Source organism: Archocentrus centrarchus, chromosome 1, assembly GCF_007364275.1.
Source record: "Archocentrus centrarchus isolate MPI-CPG fArcCen1 chromosome 1, fArcCen1, whole genome shotgun sequence".
NCBI lineage: Eukaryota > Metazoa > Chordata > Actinopteri > Cichliformes > Cichlidae > Archocentrus > Archocentrus centrarchus.
The window spans coordinates 24054798-24074699 of NC_044346.1; the positions used below are offsets into that span (position 1 = coordinate 24054798).

Here is a 19902-nt window from a genome sequence, read left to right on the forward strand (position 1 = left end):
CCACCAGATGCGCCTCTGAAGAACACACACACACACACACACACACACACACGCACATACACGCACACACACGCACACACACACACACACACACACACACACACACACACACACAGTTGGAAAAGACAGGAGATAGTGGTTTAAATAAGTAAAGGAAAGTTAGGGAATTCTCCTCTCTCCAGTGATTTAGGGTGCACATATCCAAAACTGTTAGTCCAGCCGTATTCCTCGAAGGGCTTGTAACACTTAACTCAAAGAACCAAGCAAAGCCCCCACCACCACAAGCCTCTGGTGTCTCAGGAAAATTTCGCAATCATTTGGAACTAATATGAAATCATGGTTGTTTTCGATTGCTTCCACTAACCTCCCCCAACCCGCTATGCCCCTGTGGAGCAGATGTCTCCAGCATCCTCATGGATCCCAAGGCTACACACACACGGAAACACCATCTGGGACCATGCTTCAGCTGTGCAAGTGTATGTGTGTGTGTGTCTGCCTGGGCTGTGTAATATATGTGCAGATATCTGTATGTAGCTGTGTTTGTGTGATTTATCTGAATGCATCTTCAGACACCTCTTTGTGTTTTTATATATGTGGGCTCTGTTGATTATAGAGGAAGTCAGGGGGGAGTAAATGTTGCTATGGACAGCTTGTGAGGTGCACCTGTGGGGTCCCTTTGTTTATGTGTGTGTGCTTGCTTGTTTGTATTCCCCCACCTGAACAGGAAATCCCAGATGAGCTTTGCCTGTGGCAGGTGGAATTCTTTAGTAAATAGATACACACAGTACCAAAATCACATATTCTCTCCTTCCTGCTTCTTTGGTCCTTGTGTTAGCCACAATTTAAAATCCACAAAAAAAAAGAAGCTTGACAATTACAAAAGCTTTTGGCTTTTCAATTTTTCGCTTGGATTTTGTAAATTAATTGGGCAAATGGTCCAGATTTGCATGCAATTCTACACACTTATTTGCCAAACTCATTAGGAAGTGTACAAGATACACACACACACACACACACACACACACACACACACACACACACACACACACACACACACACACACACACACACACACACACACACACACACACACAGAGGAAGAGAAGAAGTGAGAGCAAAAGTGAGAGAGGAAAAAGCTGGGAGGTAAGGCTCTGGTGCGCTAAGGCGTGCAGGAACCTCTGTTGTGGCTCTGATGAGCAGCCTCTTAATTACATTTACAGCTAAGTGGAGCAGGAGCAGAAGAGCAGCCGCTGAGGCTCGAGTGAGAGTAGTCTGGGGCAAAACCTAACCGAGCCTCTTGGCTCCTCTAGTTCACACCGTGATAACCCCTTTCTCTCATTAGCTCTCACCATTTGAGTACCAAAGTCATCTTCTCTCCTCTCTTCCCTCTTGCACCACCCACTTTTCCTTTACACTTGCCTAATTTCTGGTTCTCTCCCCGCCTTCTCTCCTCTGATATGTTTCTCCCTCCCCAGGGCTATTACTGCTGTACACATTTTCAATTAGACAGAAGGGACGCAGGGATGGAGGGCTGAAGGGAGAACTAGGGAACAAGAGGAAGGGTTTTACACCTCTGATCCACAGAAGAGTCTTAATGAGGGATTTGAGGCAAGGGAGGGATGGAGCGACAGAGAGATGGAGGCAAGGCAGGCACCTGAACACCTGCAGGGGTGGGGAGTATGATAAGCGTGTGCATTTAAATGTGTGAACGTCTGCAAGTGAGGGGGGTTGTAAGTGTGCGAGTCTCAGTGTGCGGTGGTCGTCTATGTACAGTACGTTGCGCGTGTGTGGGTGTTTATGCATATGAGTGAGTCACTGTGCAAGTGTGCGAGAGCCAGAATGGGTGCAGCAAGTGAATATGCCTGCTGGTGTTGTCAGTGTAAGTCTGGTGAAATCTGGTGAAATCGGTCAATTAAAGGGAAGCTATTGTGCCCATTTCCAGCTCCATATTTATATTCCTGGACTCTACTCAGGTGGATTTGCATGATTTATAGTTCAAAATAATCCTTATTTATCTTATATTGGGCTTTTGTGCTGCCCTTCATTTTGTTCACTGACTGAAACAAGCCAATTTAGTTCCCTACCACTTCCTATTAAGCCAAACTTCTTCCAATTGGCTGCCGCTTGTAAACAGAAGATTTAAACACCAGGAGGGTGTGACTTCTGTGCTCACAGCTGAGCATATTAGGGATATCTATTCTCACATCACAATGAGCTAAGGTTAGAGAAAAAAAACTGTCTAAAACAAAGTGTTGAGATCATTTGGCTCCCAGGGATTACTTGCACACAGGCTGACCTGGAACTTTCGCCATATTTATTATGAGCCTCCAACATGGTAACACTGTATAAATATGGTAGAGAACTGGATAATCCCTTACAGTCCCGGCACTTTACACCACAAGAAATGAAACTTTGATCAGCATTGACATCTGTTTGTAAACAACTAAAAATAAATGAAATACACATATGCCACTTTTAGCACGGTACCCTTGTCCTCCCCATATTCATACAACTCACAAACACACACATAACATATATATATATTTATTATATATATGTACTGTATATATAATATATATATATGCATATACGGTATCTATATTCACACATACACAGAGGAATGACTGAGCTACATAAAGGCTGATAAATAGTAAATAAATATGAGTGTAATCAATGTTGTTCTAACCATGGTAAGGAAACTGCACGCCATCGTTTTCATGTTTTATCTTCCTCTCCTGCACACTCGCCAAATGGTGCTGCACTGAAAGTGAAGAAGGGTATTGTTAACAATGAGATAGGTGAAGAGTAAGATAGATAGAGAGAGAGAGAGAGAGAGAGAGAGAGAGAGAGAGAGAGAGAGAGAGAGAGAACAGGAAGGAAGGAGAGAGAGTTAAGTGTGAGCATTTGTGTATGATGGAGGTAGTGAATCACTGATAACTGACAACACATCAGGTAAACTGTATGGATCACAGTGACTTATAGGTGAGGATGAGGATATATGAATGCTTGAAGTGAAGTGACCAAAAGAGGAATTCAGGTACTGAGGAGGTAGAGAAAAGAGGGCAATGTCCAAAGCTGAATGACAGAGGTAGTTACTACCAAAACAAGAGAGACACTAATATAAAGCCTTAACAGAGGTAAGCAATTACATCACCATCTCTCCCTGATAAATAAGCTTTTTATTATTTGTGTCTCCTTTATTTTGGTAGGTACTTGTATTTCTGTCATAGACTGAGACATAGGTGATTTTAAACAAGTCTATATATTTTATACTCACATGTCTGAGAATATGGTTTGACATCACACATTTTAATAAGTTAAGTGCTTTGGCTTTGTTTAGCTTGATGCATGGACAAACAGATCCTAGTCAAACACAGCCATTGCTTTCAATGTTATATTAACTAAGCTTGTTTTCTTAGCAAATGGACTAGTGGGTGTTGCTGTTTCTGTAAGTAAAGTGGTCAGATTGTGCCATAGAGCCTTAAGAAAGGCAAGTGGGAGTTTATGAGGGGTATCCAGGGCTGTGGTCATCACCAGAGTGAAAGCAGTTGATTGAGGTAGGGAGAAGTGACAAAGTCAGATGGAGGCATCAGTTTGGACTTTGGTGGTGGGGTGGAAATCAGGCAGGAGGGTGCAAAAGCTTCATGATGCTTCTGTAGCAGGTGATGGGTGTGGGGTGGGGTAGGAGGGTACCTGCATCCATGTCATTAGGCCACGCACTGGACTGGGAGGAGCTGGCAGCAGGCGAACGTCCAGGGTAGAAAACATCATCTGTGGGGCTCTCCAGCTCGCTATCGTCTAAGGACTTCCGTTTAGTGGAGCTGCAGACATGAGAGGATATTTGGTGGTTGGAGTGAAAGTGGAAGGCATAAAGAGAGAGGGAGAGGAGGTATGATTGTTTTTTTCAATAAAACTATATCATGGCAAGGAAGGTATTGATAAAGGATACAACACCTACCAGAAGTAAGACCTTAAAATTTATCATATAAACAGACTTTTTCTTTTACATTTTAGAGGAAACAAAATCACAAAGTCTTGGAACAGAACAGACAGATCACAGTGAATATCAAAACTATGAATGGAAAAGGAAGAAAGAGAAAGCAAAGTCAGAAAGCAGAGACAGCCACACATTACCACTTTCTATATGTGTTTGTACGTGCTTTCCTGTGCATGTGTCTGATTAATTTATATCTTTTATATCTTTTAGATGAATCTCAGGTTTATAACTACCTCCTTGGAAGGTTTGCGTACAACTCCACCTCAGACCTAAAGTGACAGCAGATGACAGAGGTAAGAAGATAGAAAGAAAAGGTTAAGAAAGACCCAAGGAGTAAATACCAGAAAGAGACATCAAACATTCATAAAGACGAGAGCAGCTAGCTGAGAGACATACACATATATAAAGAGGTTCCAAGACTGGGAATGGGCTCATAGTGCTACACACCGCTCATAACAAGAAACCTCAATGAAATGGTGTACTGTAGCCATCTTTGTGATAATAAGCAATATACGGTTGGCAAATATTACAGTACTGTGATTTCACACTTCCCTCAAGCTTGCCCTTGGCATCACAAACCAAGGCAGAACTGCTAAAGCCACATGGTGGTTTCACCCACTAAACGCTCTACTTATGGTAGACAGCTGTACCTCTGCATGATGTTTCCTGTGCAACATATACTGTGCGCCTGCACACCCTTCGCTACTGATGTCTGTGGGGAGTACTTACCTGGTTGAAGGAGGTGAGGTGAGGGAGCGCCGCCCCAGAGCCACCTGGTTAATGTTGTAGTAACTGGGGCTGCTGTCCAGTTCAGCCAGTGAGAAGTTGGGGCCCGACGCTGTGGCTACAGGAGCTTGACAAGGAGAAAAATATAAGAAACATGGGAAGAAAAGGAAAGGGAAGTGGAAAGATAGGAAATAAGAGGATATGTATACTACAAAAATTGGGTTGTGTCAAAAGCATACTCCTTTAACATAAAAAAAAAAAAAAAAAATCATCAAAATGCAATTGTTCATGTGCAGGCCTTACAGCACATCTGCCTGTGTTGTGATCTGGTTTTTCTACTTACTCTGTGACACTCGGACCAACTCTGCCACATTCCACACTCCTGAGGTGACAAAACAGTCCTGGAAACTCAGGTGCCCTGTACAGACAAGGAATTAGTCAAGACTTTACAAATACTCACAAACGCTTTGGGGGGAAAAAAAAATAATTAATTGCAGAACTCTAAACCTCCTCTGACATTAACATCAGCACAAAAACTGTGTGCTGGGAGCTTCATGGCATGGGTTTTGATGGCTCCTTTAGGCGTAGTACTTTTATCCATATAGTGCATGTCAAGACTGATAAATATTCACATTATTATGATTTCATTTTAAAACATCCAATGTGTTTACACCTAACATCCACACTAGGCAGCTGCTTTAGGACCCCGAAAACCCCGCTGGACCAGCTCAAGTTTGAAAACTCTGCGATCGTGTTTCAGTCTGAACATTAACTTCTGGAATCCATAATGTACACACCCGTGTTCGATGCCTGATGAGGTCTCATTAGCCACCATTGGTCACATGACCAATTTCTGGAAATAATCCTTGACTACTGGTGGTTATCTCACCATAATCACTCAGCAGCTGTTAGCAGCTGTTGTGTAAATTCTGCCTTTTATCACGTTACTCATGCTCAGCGTATATGAATGGCCATGTCATATGCATTTTCAGGTGTTCAATTTTAGACCAAAGCTAATTAGTGTGGATAAAGCTTGATAAGCATGATGGAATGAATTTGTGGATGCTAATTTAAGAGCGTGCTTGTGTATATACCTACCGTTGGGTGGTGGCTTGATGTCTGTGTCCCCTTGTTGGCTAGAGCTGTCTGATTGTCCAGATTCTACATGAAAACAGGGAACAGAGAGAAATACAAATGGTTAAGATCTGGTTTGCATGCTTAAGAAACTAATAAAGAAAACATACTGGTAAGTGTGCAATGTCTCAATGAATCATAGCTGTGTGTTCATGCTGCCAGGAATGTGATATTTGAGGTGTGAGAGGGAATAAGAGGGACTTACAGTATGTGCTGGGGTATGGTATACATCTTGTAGATGTATGTGTGTGTGTGAATTCACACATTTTTGTGTGACAGTGTTGTGTTTCCCTCTGTCCCTCCAGACTTAAGGTGTGATGATTTACACTGTGCTGCTATGCCATTTAGTATCTAACCACGCAATCATATCCTTTTCCCTAATCCTATTTAATACTTTCTTGCTGGTAGGGATTTAGTCTGTGTAAACAGAACACCTTACACACACACACACACACATAACACTCACTCTCAATCTGTTTCTTCCTGTATTTTTTGCTTCGTACTTTAATGTGCTGTAATCCTTACATGAACAAACACATAAATACACACACACAGATCGAAGGATAACACTGACCAGGCCAGTCTGCTTGCCCAGAGGGATTTGAGGTAGTGTATGTTAAAGTTGAGGCAACGCTTTTTCCTTTTGTAATCAAATGATAAAGAAAACACACGCACACACTGGCACAACTGCACACCTGTTATGACTGGTCTGCTGAGACTTCATTCATGTGAGCCAACACAAACAAAATGGGGGTACTTTTCATTTTTGAAGGAGCAACAGGCTGAAAGAGGAGGTTGGAATGGGAGGTTTTGCAGCACGCACCCTGATTAGTTTTCCCAACGAGGGTGCATTCTGACTGAGTAAGACGGTGAATGAGACCAAGTTCCACTTCCTGGACTGGTGTGGTGTGGGGTACTAATGTCACTGGCCGTCCATTCAGGCCTAGCTAGGCTGGTGCTAGCTAGCAAGCTAGCAAAAGGAGGTGTTTATCTGCAGGCTGTAGGTGATAACAGAGCACACAGACTCCTGCCAGCAGCACTTGCCTTGCAGCCACACTAAGCCACAGATTACTGAGCAGAAACAATAACAGACCTGTCTCGCTGCCTACGAAGCAGTGCTTATCCACAGAGAGAGGGGCGAGACAGACAAGAGTGAGAATGAAAGAAAGAAAGAGCACAGAAATGAAAGAGAGCTTCTTTTTCCCCTCTCTTCTCATGCAGAATCTCATGCTCTTCTGTGTCTCTCACTGGCTGGGTGTAATCCTGGCAGCCATCTTAGAGCTTGGCAGCCATCTTAGCATTGGCGGTAGTGCCACATTCCAGCTAACTGACGGCACTCACTCCAAACATACGAGGCTGCGCCCCCGCCACGCATGCACACAGACACATTTACACACACACGCACACACACGCACAAACATTGAGGTACACACACAGAGTAAACATATATGGTGGCCAATGAAAGCTGTTGAGAAAACAGCCTCACTTCAATGGACTTTTTAACCGTCGTGTAGTATTTCACAACAGGGCTCTACATTAATGTAAATACTATTTCTCACACTATGCATACACCGTGCATACTGTATGAACAATATGATTTACAGAAATCTCACAATCTAATACGTAAAGCACGGCTGCCATCATGAAGCTTCACGTGAAGGTATGAATTTCACAAAACTGTAAAGTTTCCAAAGCCTCCTTCCTACCCTAACCCTTTATTTTGGTGAATTTACTTCAAGAACATTGCTGGTAAGTCATATCATATGCGGCGTATACATCTTATTTTGTGTGATTATATGTGTGTGCTGACATGGTAGTTTTATATTTATATTTGCTTACACAGTTGATTATTTACAGTAACAAGTGTGGCACCTGATGCTCGGTTCTGTTTGTTTTGACTATTAAGAAAGTTACAAATTGAGGGTTTAATCTGTTCCCAGTCTGTTTCTGCTACCTGCCAAATGTTACAAATGATTGCGACATAAATAGCAGAAATGAAATCTGAATCTTGTTTTTTTTTTTTTTTTTTTTAACAGCTATAACAAGTTCAGACCATCCTACAATACCAAACTCGCAGAAACTCTTATCTTACCGGAATCTCCATTTGTGGCCTTTTCTTTAAAATGCTAATACTATCTCCTGGTTTGGAATCATATTCTGCAAATGGTATTGTGTAACAGAGAACAGCCAATTTTCCGTATGGACATATCACATTCTGGAAACACCCTTGCACTTGGAAACTCTGCCCTTCTGTCTTAAATTGCCTATTGTTGGCCCGTCATGACCCCAACACGTTCTGCTGTTGTAGAGGTGTGAAAGCTAAGGCTCATGGTATAGATAAGAGGCTGTCAGGCAGATATGAGCAGCAGCAGGAAAACTGATAGCTGTTCTCAACATCACCCTGGGGCGATATCTCTCCTTAATCTCTCTTTTTTTTTTTGAAATTCTAAGTGAAGAACTTTTGATAATACGTGTTTTCCTGCCTACAGAGTTTATTCACCCCTTGAAAAGCTTTTCTGGTAACTGTAAAATATGATAACCTACATATACTGAAACTATCAACAGTTGTGGCTCTAGTGCTTGGAACTCAGGCTCCTTAGCCTACTAAGACTGTGCTTACAACACATCGCAACATCACTCATTGGAAATAGGTGCCACTGTTGAGTGCAACAGTGCATCATAAAGCTGTACAGACAAGTGAGGAGGACAGGGTGAGAGGGAGGTAAGACAGAGGTCTGGTGGTTGGTTATCACTGCTGTGCAAGCTGCAGCCTACAACAGCAACCACAACCCCCCACCCCACACTCACCACCCTCCAACCACGCATCCAGCCCCTTATCTTCTCACCGCAGCCCCCAAAGCCCTCCCTTCAGCAACCCCAATCATAGTCCTGCAGCCACTCCCTCCCTCAGATGCCCCTCTGCCTCCTCCACCAGCAACCCATCTCTAACTTTCAGTGTACTCTGCAGCCCCTTCAACCCAGTGAATTAAAAAGAGTACATATAAGGAAAAACAGTACACGCATTGTGACCTGATGGTGTATATCAGTAGCACATGCAAACCCTAGACTGATAATATTTGACTATCTGTGCAATTAAAGCAGAATAACTTTTATATACACAGTTTTCCATGACTGACTCTACGTGATTCAGCTCCTGCAATCAGATTGATGTTACCACGTAGGTAAATGAGTTAGCTAAACACTGGCTTTGCACTCAGTTTTTCACTTGATTTCACTTCTGTGAAAATACCATGAAATACACTATAAGTAAAGAGTAAATTGTGAGGTCATAAGTAGGTCCCAGAAATAGGAAACAGTTAGCCACAAATTGCACTTTGCACCACTAAATGTATGGTCAAATAAATTAATGCTAATTTTGAACCTAAAATACTGTCATACGACAATAGAGACAAGTAAATGTTTTCATTTTTGATGATTACACTCTACTTCCTTATTTCCTGGTTGATAATTTTAAATGAGAATGCTTTATTTTAGTGATTCTTTGTTGAGCATCTGCTTTCTCACTGTACAGGTTCTTTATGGCTGCAGCTTAATGACAACTGCTGTCACTGACTGCTGATTGCAGGGCTCCGGGGCAAATCTCACAACCCACCACAATCAACGTAACCCAAGTTATCATAGCCTTGACATACAGAACAATGCATCTGACTGTGGTTGTGCTCTCTCAGTTGCAATCCTTCTTACCATCTCTCTGACATCCAGCACTCATTCCTGTGGGCCTCCTCAAAAATTCCATGAGGTTACTAGAAGGACTCTCTTCCTTGTCATATATATATTAGGGGTGGGACTCGATTAAAAAAATTAATCGAATTAATTACAAGCTTTGTAATTAATTAATCGAAATTAATCGCATTTTAATCGCATTTCAATATTTGACATGATAAATATTAATTTAAGTTTAGTTGATGAATGAATCAATATACATAAGCTTAAACTTCAAAATTTTGTTTATTTTCCCACCAGTCTACTACACAGACCAATGAAGGGTGGAAGTGCTCCTGTGATAAGCAAACTCCTGAAACTAAAGTTAAGCATCATAACTGCATAGTTTTAGTCAACATTAATGTCTCACTTAATATAGTTGAAAATTAATCATTAGCTCAGCTGTATTCCTTGATGTTGAAATGTGTTATGCTTGTTTTAACAGCTTATTTTGAATCAAAGACTTAAAATTAAACCACAAAAAGGAGAAAAAGTTCGTTCTCAGTTTAACAGCTGCTTTTACACAGCTGTGCTTCTCACTCACGGTTGCTAGGCGACAGGAGCTACGCAGAGGTGACGGCAGCTGATATGAAGGCTAGCCACTCACTTCCGGCCTTTGCAGTCTTCATGGGCTACGAAAGACGTGGGCGGGTCCTTCGCAGGATGCGGCCCCTAATTTGGACATTGTGCGTCGATATAATCTGTATGCCGGGAACTCGTGCACTGAGAAACGTTCCACGGTGCAAAGTGCGATTAAAATGCGTTAAATTTTTTAACGCGTTAATTTCCCCGTAATTAATTAATCGAAATTAACGCGTTAAAGTCCCACCCCTAATATATATATATATATTATATATATATATATGAATGAGATACACTCATATATGAGATACAGTCATCTGTAGTCTATAAGCACCTTATTATACCAATAATCATTCTGAAGCTTCTCCATATCTTCTTTCATTCATTTCCTTCACTAATCAGCTCTTTGCAAATGATCAAGTCTTGCACTGTTAATCTCTAAGGTCAGATCTATGAAAGAACGCATCCCAGCAAACAACCAATCAATCCAACATCTGTCTGTCAGCTGTGGATAAAGGTTTTAGCTCAGAGACCTTCTGGGCTATTCTGGTCCCCAAAAGATGTTAAGGGTTAGACAAAGATGTCAGTCTGTGTGGCGCTTCAAGTTAAGGACTCTAGCTCTACTCCAATAAGCCCCAACAAATTTCTTGTCTGAAGAAACCGTGCAGTAACAGACAAAACTGAAAGTGCTCAAATCATATTTTTACAGGTGTAAAAACCGAGGCACTAATGACTGTAAATGTAATTAAACCAAAGAGAAAATCATCGTCAAAACCAGGATCTTAATGATATATTAGCTCATCTGGCTGATGATTCATCACAATTCACAAGCTATTTTCTGTAAAATGTGACCCTGACCTCGAGCACAGTTTGGGTGTAAATCCATTAGGTGATCATTGTGTGCATGTTTGATTAAATTCTGACCAATACTGCAGGAGGAGTAGCGATTCTTGTGAATTGCAGCTGAGTGAACGACAGATGCATAAGCTCATCGGTCCTTTGGACAGATAAGCTAACCGGGCCTGTGTGATTTGAGGAGAATGTCTGAGAACATTGCTCAAGATAAGGATGATGATTTAGCTTGGAACAAATAAATAAATACTGATGTATGCATATTATCAGTATAATTTCTATGTTTTTTCCTCTGTAATGGGTACACGCCTAACATAGACGCGAAGTTAGATGAAGTCACGAATGTTCATATTGTTTCCTGACAAAGGAAAACGCTGGTCAAAAATGAAAGAAATAACAAGTGGGGTCTGCAGTGGCACGTCAGTGTTTGACAGATTCATAAACAGTGCTTGTCATTTGTGAGTATGTGCGGTACAACCGTGCACACTGCCAACATCAACATGAAAACCAACAAGTGAGCTAATGTACTCTGTAGCCACATCAAACCAGCATGTGTCCATATGTGTGAGCATGCATGTGTGTAACTACCAGTATGTGTTGAGATTCCCCTCCTTGTTGGAACAAATGTCAACTCCACTACCCCCCCCCCCCCCCCCCCCCCCCCCCCCCCCCTGCCGCCGCCTCCTCCTCCCCCCTCTGCTCTCCTCTCCTCTCCTCTCCTCCCCAAAACACAGGATAACGCGGTACAGCCTCCCAATTGGGTTTCGCTTAAGAGGTTTATCGGTATGTTGCTAAACATTCTGACCTTTTTTTAATCCTTAATGCGCTTAAAATGTTCCAAACCCTCCTAATCCCCCCGGCTATCCCACACAGATGTTCACTCGGTTCTTTTATTGGACGTTATTTTTTTTTTTTTAACCCTCTTTATTTTAATATATATATATATATATTTCTGTTTCATTTTTTAAAAATTATTTAAGTCTGTGTCATATGAGGGAACATTTCTGTTTCTGTGTTAATAAGTCTTTATCACTTCTGCTGTTTAGTGTATGCATTTGCGCAACACTGCTTCTGTCCTAAAAGTCTTAACCAGATCCCCATGTGGTGAAACAGAAGTGTGAATGTGACCTTTAAAAGTTTTTACTCTTTTAGAGGAAAAACTTAGAAGTTGCTTAGAAGTGAAACTTGAAATCTTTAAGAGTTATAAGAGAATGAAAATGTCAGCGGAAAGTAAAAAACCTATGGTGTAATTAGCTGTTATGTATGCTCAGTGTTTGACTTGCATATACACAATGCATTACAAATCTGCACATGCACAACTGTTTATGTGAATGTACAAATAAATGTATGTATCTATATATGTATACATGTGTGTCTGTGTGTATTCGTGTTTGTGTCCCTGTATCACCGTGCCACTGTGCCAGGCAGGCTGTGAGGCGGGGTGGCAGAGTAGGGCTCTGTATGTGTGTGTGTGTGTGTGTGTGTGTGGAGCAGGTGTGCCTGGCCGCCCTGCGCAGCTTGCTGCCCATCTGTGCTCCCGTCTGTGTGCCGCCTGCGCCCACGCTCTGCCAACAGCACCGCACCATGGCAAGAAGACCCAGGAGAGAGGGATGCTGAGAGACGAGGGAGGGGATGGAATGAAACAGAGAGAAGGAGCGAGCGAAGGGGGTGGAGGGGTGGAGGAGTGAGGGGGAAGAGCAGAGGGAGGAGCAGAGAGGAGGGATTACAAGGCTTGGGGGCATGGAGGATGGGAAAAGAAGCGAAAGAAAAGTGGGAGAGGGAAAGGGAAAGGGAGCGGGTTATGGGTTTGGAGAGTATGCATGAACTCGCAGGCAATGAGTGGAGTGGGTGACAGAGCGGAGGTTTGGAGGGTATTTGGCTGGCTGGATGCCCACACATACCCCACTCCTTATTTATTCTCTTCTGTCTTTCTTCCCCCTCTTCATTCACCCACTTATCCTCATCCTACCATCAGCTTTTTTTCTCCACCAGTGCAATTTATTGTGTACTGCAAGGTTTCTAGAGACATGTTTTTCCAAAGATGTTGATTTTAAAAACTTGCCAGATTATTCCCAGGCTGCTACAATATATGCTGTGCTAATCCTTAGGCTTTAGGGTTAGAGATAGGATCCCTAAAATGGGATAGGTTACGTCAAACTAACCAAAACCCAACATACACCAGTTACACTAAATGGAAACTGTACAATAATGTTTTCTGTTAAAATGGCAAATATAAACAGTTAAAACCTTTATTTAAAGGGTTAAAAAAAAACCGAATAGTTATGTTAAGCATTTCCTGGGTCATTTACTTGTAGCATTAAAGTAAACTTGAACGCTTAATCAGTGCTTTAACACTTTCAACTCATATCGGCCTGCTATACAAATTTACTGTATTAAGCTGAAAATGAGTCACAGACTTAGCATCTGCACACACGTCGAGGCATGCTTCCTTATATCAGAGCATGTGAAACAATGCATTGTGTTAATCTTGCCAGTATGGGAAGCTTGTCAGATTACTCTTAAGTTATCCAAAGAAAGAAAAAAGATGAATGCAGATAAAGAAAAATAACAAAACGCCAGGAATTTTTCCCAGAGGTCTTAATAATGCTGTATCCACCATAAAACAGGTTTTGAATGCTTTTAAACTCCAAGCAGATGTGAAAATATGTTTGCCACAGTCTAGTTTTTATTTTGACATACAAGCATGAAGCATGTGTTTTTTTAATTACTGCCTTGTCTGAAATGATAAATATTTGTGGAGAGCTAAATGGTGAAACCACAGTATGGAAAATGCAGATAAATACAGCAGGGATTTCTAATTTCTAACTGTAAAGAATTTCATTCCAGACAGTATGAACACGAGAAAATGTTTGAAAGGTTACCTTTGGTTTATTTTTAAGTACAAATGAATGCCTGCCATTCAGGCCTCAAATACATTCCAAAAAGGTGGGATCGGTGCAAGTCAGAGCGAGTAATGAGGTAATAGATAAATAAATAAATAATAATTATGTGATGTGAAAAAGCTAATATCAGCAGGCAGCTGGAACCACGATTTGGTAAAGAGCATCCATGAAAGGCCTTATCTTTCATGCACAAAAATGTGATGAAGATTAATGCGAAAGGAAACTACTGACAGCTTTAACAACAATGTTACTCAAAGAAAGATGGTTACGGATTTGGATATTTCATCCTTTGCGGTGCGTAATATAATATAAAGATTCAAGAAAATTGGATGAATCTTGCATATAAAGAGCAAGAGCACAAGTCTAAGCTGAATACTACTGATATCGATACTGATATAGCATCAAGAATGCCGTTTATCTATAAGTGATAAACAGCTTGGGCTCCAGTCTCATCAGGTGAAGACTGTGGGTATAAACTATTTGCTTCAAGAAACAACATTTACAAGCTCAGTTTTGATCAAAAAAAAAAAAAGTGCAATCAGGTAAGCCTGCTAATTTCTGTGGTGAATAAGCCACACTGATGACAGTGCTCATCTCCCACGTGTCACCAAAGTATTTTTCTCTTAAAAGTATCAGGGCTGCCAGTTAAAACTTTACTGTGTATAAAGGGAGCTGTATGTTAAAAGCCTCCACAAGCACTCTGAACTTGACTCTGACCCATCTGTGATAAATCATCATGCAGTGGAAATGTGAATTATGGTCAGGTGTGAAGCTTTTTGGAATAAATGAACACTAAACAAAGACAAAAATGACTGTTACCAGTAACAAGTCCAAAAGCTAGGCTGTGTTGCGGCACGGGGCTACGTTTGTATCACATTGGTGAGGATAAATTGCACTTCTGTGAAGGCACAATTAATGCTGGAAAGAATACTGAGACTTTGGAGTAGGATATGCTGCCGTCAGGATGACATCCTTTCCAAGAAATAACCCAATGCAAAACCCCATTTTGCATGCATTACCATGGCCTGGCTTTGTTAAAAGAGGATGTGGGTGCTGAACTAGTCCTCCCGTAGTTCTGACTACCCAAAAAAAAGCACGTATTGTACTTTGAAATACAAAATGCAATAATGAAGACCATGTACTGCTGCACATCTTAAGACTTGTTTGCAGACTTGTTACAGCTGAAACACTGCATCACTTTGTCCCCTCAGTCTCTAAAAGCTTTACTTACCTTTTTTTAATATGTTGGAAGAATCTCAGTTAAATGTATTTATTTTTAAACTGAATAAAGTTCTTGTGGTGAAACAAGTAATGTGCTGTTACACTATCTGAAGTGTAATACAGGTCAATGAAAATTTACAAAACACTGCAAAATGTTTTGATTTTATCACACCAAGTTTGTGTACTTTGGAGTTGTTCGATCAAATCTGAAGATTCCTTCATGAACTCTCTGCAAGACACAACAAGAGCTTCTACATGTCATAGTTTCCTTTAGTAATAAAAGCAACAGAAGCTTTTGTGAGACAGGAGTGCTTCTATGTATCCCATTTGGTTACAGTGATCATTGCTATGCAATGCGGTCACAGAAGCCTCCGACAGTGCTCTGATTCATAATTAATATGGACAGTTGAGTGTAAATGAGATTCTGTGCTTTGGAGTCATGCTGATGAGACTTGCCTTTGGACAGATACTCAAAGTCCTGAAGGAGCACTAGGGCTCAAGAAGCAAGACTCCTACTAAAGCTGAGACAAGAAGACACAGAGCCTAACGCACATACACAAGCAAGCACACACTTGTACAAATGTACTCTTCTGTGAATGTATTATAATAGTAATAATATAGAAAAAGTGTACTGACACTGAATTAATGTGTTCAGCCTGTGTGCATCTATCTGTAACATTGTGTTAACTTTATATCATTATGAATACTTTGCATTATGTACATTGAAGCTGCTTAATTAACAGGAGCTCAAGAGAAATGCGTGTGGGAGTGTATGTGTGGCTGAGGCTGGGGGCCCCCAGCATGGTTCACGACCCAGCCTAACAGAGTGTGAACGTCCCCCTGCCGAGCTGATACTGATATAACTGTCCTGTAAGTGGTGTTGACACCAGCATTATTACCCTGTCAACCTTCATCTCTACTCAGCTTAAAGGAGTCAACCGGGCGGGGGCCCAAACGTGTTAAGGACCAATGTCTTTGCAATGCCCTGGTCCAGCCCAAATAAATACAGCTGCACAAAGGCCGGAAAGGGAAAAAGAAGGGGAACATGTGGGAGGGAGAAGAAGGGAGGAAGAAGGCGGTACACTTATTCTCACTATTCTCACTACCTACGTGGCTTTCACAAGACACAAACATCTGAATCACACACACACACACACACACACACACACACACACACACACACACACACACACACAAAGTGAATGTCGGGCTGTAGTAGGTTGTTATCACCACCAGGTGGCATTTTCCTGGCACTCGTAGACCATGGTGAAATGCAAATAAAGCAACAAGGCCTTAGGCCAGGCGTCTCAGTTAGCTCAGACTTCACTCTCTAGACTGCAGAAAAGCAGGCCAGGAATGGAGAAAATGGAGACAAAGAGATGAAAAGGGAGAGAGATGTGATGTGAATAAAATCAAAGAGAAATATGGAGCCGTGAATATTATTGAGATGTGAGTAGGAGCTTATCCCCTCTGCATTTTGCCCTTAGATAGCAAGACCCTTACATAGCATGCGCACTATCATGTTCAAAGAAAGTGTTTCAAATCAAAATGCCTTACACTCTGCAACATCAGGAGCTGAGCACTGCTCAACAAAGAGACAGAGACAGAGAGAAGGAAGTGCAGACACAGAGATGTGAGCCAAAGGAATGTAGGTTTGCAAGAAGAACATGATTTGAAAATGAAAATAAATAACTAAATGAATGACAGTGTGGCAGGATGCATGGTTGCACCTGAAGAACACAGTAAAGAATGACAGAACTTTGCAAAAAAGAAAGCAAGAAATAAAAATGAAAGGTAGCCTGGAAGAATGAGAAGCATCTCATAGTTTTCAGCTTTGCAAAAACAAAGCAGGAAACATTGCAGAAAAAGTACAGTACTAAGCTGAGTGTATAACTGAAGAGCGAGGGAAGGCCTGTGTTGAGACTTGGATTTCTCCTCCCCCGGTCCCTTTTCCTGCTGGCCTAGATACACACTGTGGGTCTTTGTGCTGAGGGTGTTACACACACTTCCTGTCTGGGCAGCAGAGGGGTGCTTTAAGGTAAGTCTCTCCCCAATGTTCTAGCATTGGTTGTCTTTCCCTTTATTCTTTTCTTTTTATGTATTCTAATAAAAATCTTATCTTTATATGTATTCACCTACATGGTCTTAATGCATCATTCAAGTGCACTTTTAAACAACACAGACCATCTGCTTTCTGCTCACACATCCTTACCTGTTTCCCACTAAATGTCTTGAGTGTTATTATTTTTCTTCTTTCCCTCACTTTTATGTCTGAAACCCCTTTGCTGTTCTTTACAAGATACATAAAAGAAGGTGAATTACACTGATAAAATGTTGGTGCACTTGCGCAGCCAAGGACACTTCGATAAGAGTGAGAAAACATCCTCAATGCAGACACACATACACACGCGCGCACAAATCCACAAAGTGATACTAAGCAAGGTTGCCAACTCCTCCAAAAGCACCACTGAGATAACAGTGATAACAAACATTCTTCCAGCAGCCAAGTCTTTTTCTCCTGGGGAACACTTCAATGAAAATTCAGAGCAAATGTGCCACTTTATGAACATAACAATACGTCAATAAGTCTGCCGGGTGAATGCGCTGCACTGGAGAGCAAGAGACCCAATTACAGAGAAACTCTTAAGTTGTTTGCTCCTGAGAAATTGAATGATGAAAGAAAAGAGAGAATACATCCATTTGAATACATCGGAAAATTATTATTGTTCTTTTGGGAATACGTTAAGCTCATAATCAAAATAATTTTCTCTTGGAAAAAAAAAAAAGTTTTCACTATAATAACATCTAAGTCATATATCTGAAAAAACGCAAGTGTATAATTTCAATAAGTATAAACACATAAAAATAACAATACATGAGTGCGTGGCTTTTGAGTTTATAGTTTCACAGTAACACAGATTTCTACATAAAGTCGATATTGGACACTGCCCCCTGCTTGGCTGCATTCATACAGTGCAGCATTCAGTGGGCTCAACTATGCCACATTATGAGTCTCAATGGGAAGTATGAACAATCAAAGAGACTCAGTCCTGTCAATCTGTGCCAAGAGGACAGAGGGAGGGTGAGATTCAAAAACTATGAACACTGTGGGAGGTGGTTGGGGGGAATCAAAAGAAAAGAAGGAGAAGAGATGCTAGCAGGAGAGGAGGAAAGGAGCTGTTGGCAAGCACAGGAGGAGGGCAAAAACAGGGCTGCATGTAAAGGCCGTGTATATTATACTGTATATACATGAAGGAAAACTCTGGGAGAGCAAACTTGATCAAAGAGGTCATGCTGTCACGTTGACAACACACAGACACACACTCAGAGAAGAGCGGAAGGACATGGAGCTTGGTCTGCCAAGCGGTGGTCACCTTTGACCCTTTGGCTCTGCAGTTGGAGATGATGCCAGCCAGACAGCTCAACGTAGGGCAAGAAAAGCAAACAGTGCATTTGAATGTGTTTATAAGTGTGTGTGTTTGTGTGTACACAGGGGTGTGGACCCGCAGTGGCCAATCACAGCCGTGTCAGAATGTATGCGCCAATGATGGCAAAGTATCACAAGGTTGGCAAGGGCTGATGTTCGCTCATTTTGCGCCATGTCAATATTCATTTTCTGTGTATCACTGTGTTGCTGATGTGTCGGCATGTGTTTGAGTGTTGCCATGCAGACTGAGGATTAAAGAGGAGGAGGAGAGGAGTTAGCACGAAGATGGCAAAGCAGACACACTATGAATTTGTGCCCTCGAGTGCCAGGTTTCAGGAACTGAACTGCCATCTTATCAAGTCCGGTTCATGGTGCGCGCACTTTTACTACACAAAAACAGACAAGAGAGTGCTCAAAAAGAAACAGCGTGGCACTTGGTAATGGTCACACTTTTATACAAGCGCACACACACAAACTCTTGAGACACTCTTTGTCCATTGTGCAGCCCAGTCAGGGCAGATGATGAGAGGGTTGAGGGGCAAAGGGTGAGGTCATGTGAGGGAGCTGGAGCCAGGCGCAACAGCCAGGCTGAAGTCGACCCAGCAGTCACTCACCAGTGGGCATTCTGTGAGTGTGTCTTTGGGTGTTATCTTTGATGGAGCTGAGAGCCATGAGCAAAGATAAATTTGTTAATGTTATGTGCAATGATATGGCTGCACAATAAATAAATAAATAGAACCTTAGTGCATTACCAGGCATTCATGAGGTCAAATATACAATTACAAAAATTATAAAACTATAAAATATATATAAAAAACCCCATCATTCAACATGGAAATTACAGAAGACTAAAGTACAAAAATGTTCACCACACAAACATATGGATCCTAATCCATTTATTTGCAGTAAAAAAAATAAAAAATAAAAATCAGTAACTCATTAAAGAATGGCTTTCCAAAAAAATAAAACAAACCCCCAAAAGACAAAACAAATCAAAAAGAACAAGTTAGCTCAACAGGAAGGGCACAAATAAAAAATAATATGCAACAATGTCAGCAAGCTAATCCAACAAATGGCAATCGTGGTAACCCTCACAGCCAGCACAGCTTCGAACAGCTTGGAGTCCGAACAAACAAGTGAGGGAACCAACACAGACAAGCAGATAAACCAATCAGGATGCAGTTGTACAGTAAAGCAGACCACCATCTGTCTGGCAGTATAGACACTCACTGGGGAGCTGCATCACTGCCACATGGGGTCAATATGTGCGTGTGTGTAAGGGAGAAAGAGTCAGCACGAGTCACTTGATGAAGTGACACAGATAAAAACAGAGATTA

At 41.6% G+C, this 19902-nt stretch overlaps 1 protein-coding gene across 10 annotated transcripts in view; it reads right to left on the minus strand.

Annotated features, from left to right (window-relative positions):
* Positions 1 to 19902, minus strand: part of LOC115797239 (nuclear factor 1 X-type-like) — a 114932-nt gene that overhangs the window by 17870 nt on the left and 77160 nt on the right. For 8 of the 10 annotated variants that reach the window (XM_030754279.1, XM_030753942.1, XM_030754149.1 and 5 more), the window contains 6 exons: positions 5822 to 5884; positions 5067 to 5141; positions 4727 to 4850; positions 4231 to 4266; positions 3694 to 3821; positions 2687 to 2761 (listed from right to left, as the gene is read on the minus strand). In XM_030754279.1, coding sequence (XP_030610139.1) covers positions 2687 to 2761; positions 3694 to 3821; positions 4231 to 4266; positions 4727 to 4850; positions 5067 to 5141; positions 5822 to 5884 — 501 coding nt within the window. The remainder of the gene's footprint in view (positions 1 to 2686; positions 2762 to 3693; positions 3822 to 4230; positions 4267 to 4726; positions 4851 to 5066; positions 5142 to 5821; positions 5885 to 19902) is intronic. The other 2 variants (XM_030754084.1, XM_030754356.1) reach the window with 1 other exon arrangement.